Genomic DNA, 14,000 nt, shown 5'->3' with positions numbered 1-14,000 from the left:
AATACTGTAGTAAAATAATACTGTAGTTTATACTATAGTAATTAATGTAGTGTTTTACAGAATGTAGTATGCTGTATTATTTACTGTAGTGTTATTGCGGACATTATTGTAGCATTTACTACACTGCTTTGGGGGGGGGGATAATACTGTAGAATTTACTATAGTGTTCTACAGTATACAGCATTCTATAGTACACACATGATTGAGGTTTACCTTAGTGTGTATTATAGTATTCTACAGTATAATACAGTTTACTACAGAATTCTATAGTAAGTTCTGTAGTATTATATAGTAAACTGTAGAATTTGTTTCATGTGTGCTGATGGAGTATGACAGTTGAACTTAGCTCATGGGGCATTTCTAAGTTATATTCTTCAAGAATCAATGAGTACATACCATTGATTTGTTACTCCAAAAATGGGTGTAGCAACTGCAGATTGCCCCTTTAAATGTCACATCACATTTATCAGACAACATATCAAAGAAGCATGTGTCTGAGGTCTTGAATATGAACAATCATATGTAGGACAGTACTGTCCTGTACATGTGTCTGAGGTCTTGAATATGAACAATCATATGTAGGACAGTACTGTCCTGTACATGTGTCTGAGGTCTTGAATATGAACAATCATATGTAGGACAGTACTGTCCTGTACATGTGGCTGAGGTCTTGAATATGAACAATCATATGTAGGACAGTACTGTCCTGTACATGTGTCTGAGGTCTTGAATATGAACAATCATATGTAGGACAGTACTGTCCTGTACATGTGTCTGAGGTCTTGAATATGAACAATCATATTTAGGACAGTACTGTCCTGTACATGTGGCTGAGGTCTTGCTCCATTGTACCACAGCCATATGTATTTGATAGGCAGCTAGTATACTTGGAGTCCATAGGAAGGTGGTGTGTAATGTTATCAGGAAATCTGGACCTAGAATGCTGAATGGCACAAAATCAAGAACAGCCCCCTCCCTCTGACCCTCTAAAGTTGAGCTGTGGACTGTGATAAATAAGAACATCTGCTGAACAACAAATCTCAGTTCTGCTTTGAGATAAAACAAGAAACAAACTTTACATGTAAGAACAAATGGAGGGAACACTTAGGCTGCTGTAGTGTTGAGATGTTTCATGATGATGTTTCATCTGCTTCATGGTTGCCAAATACAGTAGAGTGAATGCTCTGCACCACGAGAAAGCCCAAATGAGGTTTTATAGATTTAAAAGAAGAAAACAACTAGAAATGTCCTTTAAAGCCATCTTCTACTGGAGATTTGTCTTGATGTTCTTAAAACCCCCTTGACCCCAATAAGTTGTTGGAGTGTCTCAAAGAAGGCATTGTTTCTCTGTGTGTCACCAGGCAGCAGTTAGCTTTGTCACACCCCAAGGGAGAACATCTCCATGGTCTTTACACCCCATATAGCTCCCTCTGTCTCCCTCTGTCTGCGTCTGTCCCTTCTGTTTTTGGACGAGAAAACACTGAGTCAACTCTTTGTTTGTTTTTTTCTTGTGTTTGAGGGTGTAAAAGGGCAAGGCAATAAGAGGGTATGGGTAGCCTATAGGAGACTTTGCATGCTGGGGTTATTGCTAGTTAGTAAGTCTCCTTTCATCATGACATAGATACAGAGGTGGAAAGCAGAAGTGAGAGAGGGAGTGAGACCTCTCCTTTAGGGCCAGCTCTGCAATGTGCCAGCTCTGCAATGTGTTTCCTGAATTTGCAGTGTCCAAGTTAACTGTTTAATGCAGAGTGACCAGAAATAGTGATCTGAGTTGAGTTGATGAACACCAATTGATTTAACCATGTTTTGAGTTTCCTGGTCTGTTCACATGGTCAAGAAGTAGTCCATCCTAACCATTAAAGTATGTCCATGTACTGCTATAATAACAATACAAACAGCCCAATATAGTGATGGAGTTTTAACATCTCTAGTCTCTGTTTCCCTCAGCACAATGGCGGCATCCTGTAATCAAGCTCAACTCCCAACTCGTGGTTGGGTCTGAGGTAGTACTGAACCCTGGCACCCCATTAGTCCTGAGGTGTGAGGGTGATGGGCCAGTCAACTGGCTGACCCGGTTGGCCAAACACAAACGCTTCATCTCCAAGGTCAAGGGGAGAGTCAGAACCTTCAGGGTGGACCGTCCCTCTGCAGAACACACTGGGACCTATAAGTGTGAATATACCAGTGTGAACGTCAAGGGCCAGAACTTGTTTTCTACAGTGCACGTGTATGTGAAAGGTAAGCTCAGAAGATTACTGAGTTGCTGTTAATTTACCATACCTGTAGAGAGAGTGATGATTTTGATTTTAAAAGTCTTGGGGCATGGTTTTTGTTTCCTTATCTGCCCAGTATCTCTCATTCTAACACATCCCACCTTCTCCATCAGACCCAGACAGCCTATTTTGGACCAGCAGCTCGTCCCTGAGTGTGGTGAGGAAGGAGGGGGAGAACTATCTGCTCCCCTGCCTGCTAACGGACCCAGAGGCTACAGACCTGGGGCTCCGCATGGACAACTGCACCTCCGTACCCCCAGGCATGAACTACACAGCAGACCCCCGCAGAGGCATCCTTATCCGCAACCTCCAACCCAGCTACAATGCAGACTATGTCTGTAGCGCCAAGCTCCACGGGGTGGAGAGGACGTCCAAGGCTTTCTCCATCAACATCATTCAAAGTGAGTAGGTTGAGTGTTGTGGAGGGATACTTTAGATAAAGTGACCAGACCTAAGTCAAAGCATACTGTACAAACTTGATCAGGCCCATGGTTCGTACTGTACCATACTGTACAATGTGTACAAATTTGATATTTTCAAAATTGAGTTTAATTGGAAAAGGAGTATGTTGCTTTATTATACATGTCGTGTATCTGGTTGCCTCTGTGGCCAGGGCTGCGTTTCCCACCTTACGTATTCCTGGAGAAGGATGAGTATGTTCGTATCGTGGGAGAGAAGCTGAGAATCCACTGCACCACACACAACCCTAACTTCAACTACAACGTCACCTGGAATTACAGCTCCAAGAAGGCAAGCACTGTTAGAGTTTCTGAAACAACCTATTTGTTCCACTGTCAGAGTTTCTGAAACAACCTATTTCTTCCACTGTCAGAGTTTCTGAAACAACCTATTTCTTCCACTGTCAGAGTTTCAGAAACAACCTAGTTGTTCCACTGTCAGAGTTTCTGAAACAACCTATTTGTTCCACTGTCAGAGTTTCTGAAACAACCTATTTGTTCCACTGTGTCACAAGCTGTAGCTCTATCCCAGAGTTGGCCAAAACAAAGTGCATGATAATAGGTCTTCGGGATAAAAAACGTTTCCTGTCTCTTCTTACTTCTTACAGAGATCCACCATAGAGGAGAATGTCCAGTCTAAGGACAGCCGTCTGGACATTGAGAGCATCCTGACCATCCCTGCAGTAGACAAGTCAGACACAGGGAACATTACCTGCACTGGAACCAATGAGGCTGGAGTCAATAGCTCTGCCACCTACCTGCTGGTCGTAGGTTAGTTAATGCATAACTGTGTCGTTCCACCAATTTTATGAAGTTGGCTTTAGCTAGCCCAGATAAGTTCCCAATCTCCCAACCTGCTGCATGTTTGAACAGCGTTGATCATTTGCGCCATGTACTTTTAATGTAATCTCAATTGCAATCCAGGTCAGTTGGTTCTGTTATTAGATGATGCATAGTGATAACACATTCGGCTGTTGTATAAATAAACCAAATATCTGATTTTATATTCACATTTTATCGTTGATGTGATTTTAAATGGTTGAAATCGTAGTGATAGACATCTGGGTGACAACTAAATAAAACATCTGACATTGTTTTTCCATTAGAATTTGGTTGTGTTTTGTGGTTGATAAAACATTGGAAACTCAACAACATTTTGGCGGTCTTTTTGAATGCATGAATATAGGTTGTTATCTCATTGATCAATCTCATTGTCCAAATGGACAACAGCTGTGAAAAAGACAACCAATGGTTATAACCAACCAGCATCCAGGATCAGACAAACCCATTGTATAATAGAACACATTCCAGTCACAGAACTGGATTGTATTCAATTAGGGCAAATTGCAGCAAAACTTTTTACAAGGGAAAGGAAAATCAATATTTTTCATTTTCTTTGGTTTGGTGCCAAAGGAATACAACCCTAGCTAACCTTAAATATAACCCTTCCATGTTTCTCTGTGTCCCTGTCCAGAGGAGCCCTACATCCGTCTGTCCCCCCAGCTGTCCTCCAAGCTAGCCCACCAAGGCCTGTCCATTGAAGTGAACGAGGGGGAGGATCTAAAGCTCTGTGTCCTGATCGAGGCGTACCCCCAGATCATAGCCCAGAGCTGGGACACCCCAACGTCCTCGCCCACACAGGAACACATCTTCACGCGCTACAACAACAGGTGAGCATAACAAGGTGAAGGGAACTGGCTGAATGAAGCTACTGTATTGGGAAGACGTTTGGGCCCGTTGGACAAATGCGCAGCAACAGAAAAAGGGTGTGAGACAGTGTCAACGTGAAATGTTCACAGATCAGAGGCTGACTTGTTCACAGTAAAAATGTAGAATGGGTAAGCAGCAGCAGCAGTGTATTAGTTGATCTGACACAAACTCAGTGGTACAGAGAGTTCTGTACTATGAAACCAGAAGGAAGGAGCTTCTGTAATGTTTTACCTCCGTGATGAGGCATAGTAGCAACAGTCTGAGGAGAACCATGATGTAGTATTCAGCACATCACACCATCTGCACTCATTGCTCTTTTGTTAAAGAGCTCCAGTAATATAGTTCACCAGCCGGCTCCCCCTCTTTCTATATGCGGTAACAATTGAGCATGGTGGTTAGACTCCAGTGGTTATTTCTTCAGCGGTTAGATCTCTAGTGGTTAGATCTCCAGTGGTTAGACTCCAGTGGTTAGATATCCAGTGGTTAGATCTCCAGTGGTTATATCTCAAGTGGTTACCTCTCAAGTGGTTACACTCCAGTGGTTAGATATCCAGTGGTTAGCTATTCAGTGGTTAGATCTCTAGTGGTTAGATCTCTAGTGGTTAGACTCCAGTGGTTAGACTCCAGTGGTTAGATCTCCAGTGGTTAGATCTCCAGTGGTAAGATCTCCAGTGGTTAGACTCCAGTGGTTATATCTGCAGTGGCTAGATATCCAGTGGGTAGATCTCCAGTGGTTAGATATCAGGTGGTTATATCTCAAGTGGTTAGATCTCAAGTGGTTCGACTCCAGTGGTTAAATCTTAAGTGGTTAGATATCCAGTGGTTAGACTCCAGTGGTTAGATCTCAAGTGGTTAGATCTCCAGTGGTTAGACTCCAGTGGTTATATCTCAAGTAGTTAGATATCCAGTGGTTAGATCTCCAGTGGTTAGATCTCCAGTGGTTAGACTCCAGTGGTTAGATCTCCAGTGGTTAGAATCCAGTGGTTATATCTTAAGTGGTTAGATATCCAGTGGTTAGACTCCAGTGGTTAGATCTCAAGTGGTTAGATCTCCAGTGGTTAGATCTCCAGTGGTTAGATCTCCAGTGGTTAGATCTAGTGGTTAGATCTCCAGTGGTTAGACTCCAGTGGTTATATCTCAAGTGGTTAGATATCCAGTGGTTAGATATCCAGTGGTTAGATCTCCAGTGGTTGTATCTCAAGTGGTTAGATCTCCAGTGGTTAGACTCCAGTGGTTAGATCGCCAGTGGTTAGAATCCAGTGGTTATATCTCAAGTGGTTAGATCTCCAGTGGTTAGATCTCCAGTGGTTAGACTCCAGTGGTTATATCTCAAGTGGTTAGATCTCCAGTGGTTATATCTCCATTGGTTTGATCTCCAGTGGTTAGATCTCCAGTGGTTAGACTCCAGTGGTTATATCTCAAGTGGTTAGATCTCCAGTGGTTAGACTCCAGTGGTTAGATCTCCAGTGGTTAGACTCCAGTGGTTATATCTCAAGTGGTTAGATCTCCAGTGGTTATATCTCAAGTGGTTAGCTCTCCAGTCGTTACACTCCAGTGGTTAGATATCCAGTGGTTAGCTATTCAGTGGTTAGATCTCCAATGGTTAGATCTCCAGTGGTTAGACTCCAGTGGTTAGACTCCAGTGGTTAGATCTCCAGTGGTTAGATCTCCAGTGGTTAGATCTCCAGTGGTTAGACTCCAGTGGTTAGATATCCAGTGGTTAGATATCCAGTGGTTAGATCTCCAATGGTTAGATCTCCAGTGGTTATATCTCAAATATTTAGATATCCAGTGGTTAGATCTCCAGTGGTTAGATCTCCAGAGGTTAGACTCCAGTGGTTAGATATCCAACGGTTAGATCTCCAGTGATTAAACTCCAGTGGTTAGATATCCAGTGGTTAGCTATTCAGTGGTTAGGCTCCGGTGGTTAGATCTCCAGTGGTTAGATCTCCAGTGGTTAGACTCCAGTGGTTAGATCTCCAGTGGTTATATCTCAGGTGGTTCGATTTCCAGTGTTTAGACTCCAGTGGTTATATCTCCAGTGGTTAGACTCCAGTGGTTGTATCTCCAGTGGTTAGATATCCAGTGGTTAGACTCCAGTGGTTAGATCTCCAGTGGTTAGATCTCCAGTGATTAGATCTCCAGTGGTTAGATCTCCAGTGGTTAGATCTCCAGTGGTTAGATCTCCAGTGGTTAGATCTCCAGTGGTTAGACTCCAGTGGTTATATCTCAGTGGTTAGATATCCAGTGGTTAGATCTCCAGTGGTTAGATCTCCAGTGGTTAGATCTCCAGTGGTTAGACTCCAGTGGTTAGATCTCCAGTGGTTAGATCTCCAGTGGTTAGATCTCCAGTGGTTATATCTCAAGTGGTTAGACTCCAGTGGTTATATCTCAAGTGGTTAGATCTCCAGTGGTTAGACTCCAGTGGTTATATCTCCAGTGGTTAGACTCTAGTGGTTGTATCTCAAGTGGTTAGATATCCAGTGGTTAGAATCCAGTGGTTAGATCTCCAGTGGTTAGATCTCCATTGATTAGATCTCCAGTGGTTAGATCTCAGTGGTTAGATTTCCAGTGGTTAGACTCCAGTGGTTATATCTCCAGTGGTTAGACTCTAGTGGTTATATCTCAAGTGGTTAGATATCCAGTGGTTAGATCTCCAGTGGTTAGATCTCCAGTGATTAGATCTCCAGTGGTTAGACTCCAGTGGTTAGATATCCAGTGGTTAGATCTCCAGTGGTTAGATCTCCAGTGGTTAGATCTCAAGTGGTTAGACTCCAGTGGTTAGATATCCAGTGGTTAGCTATTCAGTGGTTAGATCTCCAGTGGTTAGATCTCTAGTGGTTAGACTCCAGTGGTTAGACTCCAGTGGTTAGATCTCCAATGGTTAGATCTCCAGTGGTTAGATCTCCAGTGGTTAGATCTACAGTGGTAAGATCTCCAGTGGTTAGACTCCAGTGGTTATATCTCAGTGACTCTAGTGGTTATATCTCAAGTGGTTAGATATCCAGTGGTTAGATCTCCAGTGGTTAGATATCAGGTGGTTATATCTCAAGTGGTTAGATCTCCAGAGGTTAGACTCCAGTGGTTAGATATCCAACGGTTAGATCTCCAGTGATTAAACTCCAGTGGTTAGATATCCAGTGGTTAGCTATTCAGTGGTTAGGCTCCGGTGGTTAGATCTACAGTGGTTAGATCTCCAATGGTTAGATCTCCAGTGGTTAGATCTCCAGTGGTTAGATCTCCAGTGGTAAGATCTCCAGTAGTTAGACTCCAGTGGTTATATCTGCAGTGGCTAGATATCCAGTGGGTAGATCTCCAGTGGTTGTATCTCAAGTGGTTAGATCTCCAGTGGTTAGACTCCAGTGGTTAGATATCCAGTGGTTAGATCTCCAGTGGTTATATCTCAAGTGGTTAGATCTCCAGTGGTTAGACTCCAGTGGTTAGATCTCCAGTGGTTAGACTCCAGTGGTTATATCTCCAGTGGTTAGATCTCCAGTGGTTAGATCTCCAGTGGTTAGACTCCAGTGGTTATATCTCAAGTGGTTAGATCTCCAGTGGTTAGATCTCCAGTGGTTAGACTCCAGTGGTTATATCTCAAGTGGTTATATCTCAAGTGGTTAGATCTCCAGTGGTTAGACTCCAGTGATTAGATCTCCAGTGGTTAGATCTCCAGTGGTTATATCTCAAGTGGTTAGATCTCCAGTGGTTATATCTCAAGTGGTTAGATCTCCAGTGGTTACACTCCAGTGGTTAGATATCCAGTGGTTAGCTATTCAGTGGTTAGATCTCTAGTGGTTAGATCTCCAGTGGTTAGACTCCAGTGGTTAGACTCCAGTGGTTAGATCTCCAATGGTTAGATCTCCAGTGGTTAGATCTCCAGTGGTTAGATCTCCAGTGGTTAGATCTTAAGTGGTTAGATCTCCAGTGGTTAGACTCCAGTGGTTAGATCTCCAGTGGTTAGATCTCCAGTGGTTAGACTCCAGTGGTTATATCTCAAATATTTAGATATCCAGTGGTTAGATCTCCAGTGGTTAGATCTCCAGTGGTTAGATCTCCAGTGGTTAGACTCCAGTGGTTATATCTCAAGTGGTTAGATCTCCAGTGGTTATACTCCAGTGGTTAGATCTCCAGTGGTTAGACTCCAGTGGTTATATCTCAAGTGGTTAGATCTCCAGTGGTTAGACTCCAGTGGTTAGATCTCCAGTGGTTTGATCTCCAGTGGTTCAATCTCCAGTGATTAGATCTCCAGTGGTTTGATCTCCAGTGGTTAGATCTCCAGTGGTTAGACTCCAGTGGTATATATCCGGTGGTTAGACTCCAGTGGTTATATCTCAAGTGGTTAGATCTCCAGTGGTTATATCTCAAGTGGTTATATCTCAAGTGGTTATCTCTCCAGTCGTTACACTCCAGTGGTTAGATATCCAGTGGTTAGCTATTCAGTGGTTATATCTCAAGTAGTTAGATATCCAGTGGTTAGATCTCCAGTGGTTAGATCTCCAGTGGTTAGACTCCAGTGGTTAGATATCCAATGGTTAGATCTCCAGTGATTAGACTCCAGTGGTTAGATATCCAGTGGTTAGCTATTCAGTGGTTAGCTCCAGTGGTTAGATCTCCAGTGGTTAGATTTCCAGTGGTTAGACTCCAGTGGTTATATCTCCAGTGGTTAGACTCTAGTGGTTATATCTCAAGTGGTTAGATATCCAGTGGTTAGACTCCAGTGGTTAGATCTCCAGTGGTTAGACTCCAGTGGTTAGATCTCCAGTGGTTAGACTCCAGTGGTTATATCTCAAGTGGTTAGATCTCCAGTGGTTAGACTCCAGTGGTTATATCTCAAGTGGTTAGATCTCCAGTGGTTAGATCTCCAGTGGTTAGACTCCAGTGGTTATATCTCAAATATTTAGATATCCAGTGGTTAGATCTCCAGTGATTAAACTCCAGTGGTTAGATATCCAGTGGTTAGCTATTAAGTGGTTAGGCTCGGTGGTTAGATCTCCAGTGGTTAGATCTCCAGTGGTTAGATCTCCAGTGGTTAGACTCCAGTGGTTATATCTCAGGTGGTTCGATTTCCAGTGTTTAGACTCCAGTGGTTATATCTCCAGTGGTTAGACTCTAGTGGTTATATCTCAAGTGGTTAGATATCCAGTGGTTAGACTCCAGTGGTTATATCTCCAGTGGTTAGACTCTAGTGGTTGTATCTCAAGTGGTTAGATATCCAGTGGTTAGAATCCAGTGGTTAGATCTCCAGTGGTTAGATCTCCAGTGGTTAGATCTCCAGTGGTTAGATCTCCAGTGGTTAGATCTCCAGTGGTTAGACTCCAGTGGTTATATCTCAAGTGGTTAGATCTCCAGTGGTTAGATCTCCAGTGGTTAGATCTCAAGTGGTTAGCTCTCAAGTGGTTACACTCCAGTGGTTAGATATCCAGTGGTTATATCTCCAGTGGTTAGATCTCAGTGGTTAGATCTCAGTGGTTAGTGGTTAGATCTCTAGTGGTTAGACTCCAGTGGTTAGATCTCCAGTGGTTAGATCTCCAGTGGTTAGATCTCCAGTGGTTAGATCTCCAGTGGTTAGATCTCCAGTGGTTAGATCTCCAGTGGTAAGATCTCCAGTGGTTCCAGTGGTTAGATCTCCAGTGGTTATATCTCAAGCAGTTAGCTAGAGTGGTTATCCAGTGGTTAGATCTCCAGTGGTTAGATCTCAGTGGTTATATCTCAAGTGGTTAGATCTCAAGTGGTTCGACTCCAGTGGTTCGACTCCAGTGGTTAAATCTTTAGTGGTTAGATATCCAGTGGTTAGACTCCAGTGGTTATATCTCAAGTAGTTAGATATCTAGTGGTTAGATCTCCAGTGGTTATATATCAAGTGGTTAGATCTCCAGTGGTTAGATCTCCAGTGGTTAGACTCCAGTGGTTATATCTCAAGTGGTTATATCTCAAGTGGTTAGATCTCCAGTGGTTAGACTCCAGTGGTTAGATCTCCAGTGGTTAGACTCCAGTGGTTATATCTCAAGTGGTTAGATCTCCAGTGGTTATATCTCAAGTGGTTAGCTCTCCAGTCGTTACACTCCAGTGGTTAGATATCCAGTGGTTAGCTATTCAGTGGTTAGATCTCTAGTGGTTAGATCTCCAGTGGTTAGACTCCAGTGGTTAGACTCCAGTGGTTAGATCTCCAATGGTTAGATCTCCAATGGTTAGATCTCCAGTGGTTAGATCTCCAGTGGTTAAATCTTAAGTGGTTAGATATCCAGTGGTTAGATCTCCAGAGGTTAGACTCCAGTGGTTAGATATCCAATGGTTAGATCTCCAGTGATTAGACTCCAGTGGATAGATATCCAGTGGTTAGCTATTCAGTGGTTAGGCTCCAGTGGTTAGATATCCAGTGGTTAGATCTCCAGTGGTTAGACTCCAGTGGTTATATCTCAAGTGGTTAGATTTCCAGTGGTTAGACTCCAGTGGTTATATCTCCAGTGGTTAGACTCTAGTGGTTAGACTCCAGTGGTTATATCTCAAGTGGTTATATTTCAATTGGTTAGATCTCCAGTGGTTTGATCTCCAGTGGCAGTGGTGGAAAAAGTTCCCAATTTACATAATTAAGTACACACTTGAGTAGATATGTTAATAGAAAGTTACTCAAGTAAAAGTGAAGGTCACCCAGTAAAATACTACTTGAGTAAAAGTCTAAAAAGTATTTGATTCTAAATATACTTAGTATCAAAGTAAAAGTAAAAGTGTAAATCATTTCAAATTGCTTCCATAAAGCAAACCAGACAGCACCATTTTCTTGTTTTTAAAATGGAAGAATAGCCAGGGGTACACACTAACACTCAGACATCATTTACAAATGATGCATTTGTGGTTAGTGAGTCAGCCAGATCAGAGGCAGTAGGGATCACCATGTGTTCTCTTGATAAGTGTGTGAATTGGACCATTTTCCTGTCCTGCTAAGCACTCAACATGTAATGAGTACTTTTGGGTGTCAGGAAAAATGTATGGAGTAAAAAGTACATTGTTTTCTTTAGGAATGTTGTGAAGTAAAAGTAAAAGTTGTCAAAGATATAAATCGTAAAGTACAGATACCTCAAAAACAACTTAAGTAGTACTTTAAAGTATTTTTTCTCAAATACTTTACACCACTGTCCAGTGGTTAGATCTCTAGTGGTGCTACAACAGATCCTGCCTGGTTTCCCCTCAGGTATTCCGCTACCCTGCTGCTAAAGAGAATGATTGCACAAGAGCAAGGCCAGTACACCTTCTATGCCAGGAGTGCCATGGCCAACGCATCCATCACATTCCAAGTCCAAATGTATCGTGAGTAAAGTATCAGTAGTTTGAATATCTATACACAGACATAATGATACAGATGCACTGCATCTGTTCATACAACAACTCTCTGAGGAATACACGTTTTTATCAAGGCATCTATTGACTCTCTGTATCTGTATTTAAAACATGGTTTATTTAACCATGCTCTCTCGTGATTGGCAGAGAAGCCGGTTGCCGTGGTGAGATGGGAGAACATCACCAGCCTCATGTGTACGTCGTTCGGTTATCCTGCTCCCATCATCCTCTGGTACCAGTGCTCTGGAATCCGAGCCACGTAAGTGTTTGCATGAGGGTTACTAGAGGGCCGTGGTATGATATTGCTGTGGTAAAATAGCGACTTAATAAGCACAGAAATACCCATCATTGATGATAGGAGAGACTAAATAGGTATAATGGATCATTCCACCAATTCAATGCCTTTTGAGAAGTGTAACTTGGTAAAAAAATAAATAATCATAATCATAAAGAGCACATGTTCAACTTCATAAAAAACATTTTTTCACATCGCAAGATGTTATATGACAAAAAATGACTTCAGTAAGTGCCTATTAAGTGCCAAATAAAGTAACGGTTGACCATATCAGGGTTGACGACTTCATCTTAAATCAACCATGAACCCCCTTGTGACAGTGAGAATGGCAGCTTGTTGTTTGCAACAGAGAGCGGCAATTGAATGCAAACTTCACCCCCACAAAACAACTGTTAATACTTCTCTAGCTTATCTATCTATTGGTAACACGGTTGACGTGTCATACACGACACGCTCAGTTTTCCACCACAAAACAACTGAAAATCGCCTGAAGGAGTAGAACCAGCTCACCTGCTTTTACATTATGTTTGGATTATTAGATGTTTGTTCCTTTTGAATAAAAAAAGGAACAATTTCACCATGTTAAAATGAGAGTTCAATTCACGTGACAGGGTTGACATTAAAATAAGGGACATATGTAAATGAATGACACAAAATAAATAATAATCCTCAGAAATGACTCTGTCAAACCAACAAAATAGCTTGGAGAAATGTTGGGATTAAGTGGGTTAAAATCGACCAAAAAGTCACAGAGGCACTGAGCCACAAAATGCTGACTTCAGCAAGACTTGCACTTCAGCAAGTCTTTATATATATTAAAAATCAGATGTATAAATTCTCCATGTTTAATATAACAGGCTTTAAAATTCAATATTGGTGCCCAATTTCTACTTAAAATATCAAAAGGCATTCTTCGCAGAATATCACTACTATGGTGTTTTTTTAATATAATAATGTATTGGATGTCATAACTAAATGAGGGAGTCAACCTATCTCTATCCCTTTCTATGAGAACAGGTGCAATGAGAACAACACAGGTCTCCAGATGCCTGCTCCTCTCCTGGCACAGACGGTTGAGGTCCAGAGGGAGGAGTATGGGCCGGTCGAAGTCGAGAGCGTCCTAACCGTGGGACCATCCAACCGTAGGATGACCGTGGAGTGTGTCGCCTTCAACCTGGCCGGAGTTGGCAAAGACACCTTCGCCATGGAAGTTTCCGGTAAGAGTCAAAGCACAGTCATCCATGGCTATCCTCATGGTTACTGTCTAATCCTTAGTTCACACTCCTTGTTTCTGTGTCATCATAGTCAAGTACATGAACTGTACATGAACTGTCCGTTCATTTGTTGATTCAGATTCACATAATCTGTTACTTTAGCTACAGCTATTCATTCTCGGTTCCACATAAACCCATTCCAAAACCATTATACATAGAACATTCCGAGTGTCATCTACACTCTCCCTCCTGACTCTCCGTCTGCTCTCTAATTGGATAGATAAAGTGTTCACCTCCACCCTATCGGGAGCAGCTGGTGTTCTGGCCTTCCTCATCCTGCTACTCATCATCCTGCTCTACAAGTACAAGCAGGTAGGACACACAACAGCCTCTGCCATATACAAAATACACTGAGAGACCAGTATGCAATCTCATCTAAAATAAACCTTGGTAACAAATGGATATATCTATGAATAGAGTATTCACAAATATCTCTAGTTTCAAATCATTGTTTCCTTTTAGCTTTTCAAATGATTGACTAATGAACATTTCCTTCCCTTTGCAGAAACCGAGATATGAGATCCGGTGGAAGATCATCCAGGCCAGTGATGGAAACAACTACACGTTTATCGACCCAAGTCAGCTGCCGTACAATGAAAAGTGGGAGTTTCCCAGGGACAAGCTCAAGCTAGGTTTGTGACCTTTTCTTAAACAG

The 14,000-nt window shown here is 42.3% G+C and overlaps 1 protein-coding gene across 3 annotated transcripts in view; it reads left to right on the top strand.

The window, feature by feature from the left end:
- LOC135545740 (macrophage colony-stimulating factor 1 receptor 1-like) overlaps positions 1 to 14,000 on the top strand; it is a 33,567-nt gene that overhangs the window by 1,138 nt on the left and 18,429 nt on the right. For all 3 annotated transcript variants that reach the window (XM_064973568.1, XM_064973567.1, XM_064973569.1), the window contains exons 3-12: positions 1,948 to 2,238; positions 2,387 to 2,674; positions 2,887 to 3,023; positions 3,340 to 3,502; positions 4,206 to 4,401; positions 11,631 to 11,746; positions 11,924 to 12,035; positions 13,089 to 13,288; positions 13,566 to 13,657; positions 13,851 to 13,977. In XM_064973568.1, coding sequence (XP_064829640.1) covers positions 1,948 to 2,238; positions 2,387 to 2,674; positions 2,887 to 3,023; positions 3,340 to 3,502; positions 4,206 to 4,401; positions 11,631 to 11,746; positions 11,924 to 12,035; positions 13,089 to 13,288; positions 13,566 to 13,657; positions 13,851 to 13,977 — 1,722 coding nt within the window. The remainder of the gene's footprint in view (positions 1 to 1,947; positions 2,239 to 2,386; positions 2,675 to 2,886; positions 3,024 to 3,339; positions 3,503 to 4,205; positions 4,402 to 11,630; positions 11,747 to 11,923; positions 12,036 to 13,088; positions 13,289 to 13,565; positions 13,658 to 13,850; positions 13,978 to 14,000) is intronic.

This window comes from Oncorhynchus masou, chromosome 9, assembly GCF_036934945.1.
Source record: "Oncorhynchus masou masou isolate Uvic2021 chromosome 9, UVic_Omas_1.1, whole genome shotgun sequence".
Classification (NCBI taxonomy): domain Eukaryota; kingdom Metazoa; phylum Chordata; class Actinopteri; order Salmoniformes; family Salmonidae; genus Oncorhynchus; species Oncorhynchus masou.
The sequence above is the reverse complement of the archived record's forward strand: the minus strand, read 5'-3'. Positions and strand labels throughout refer to the sequence as shown.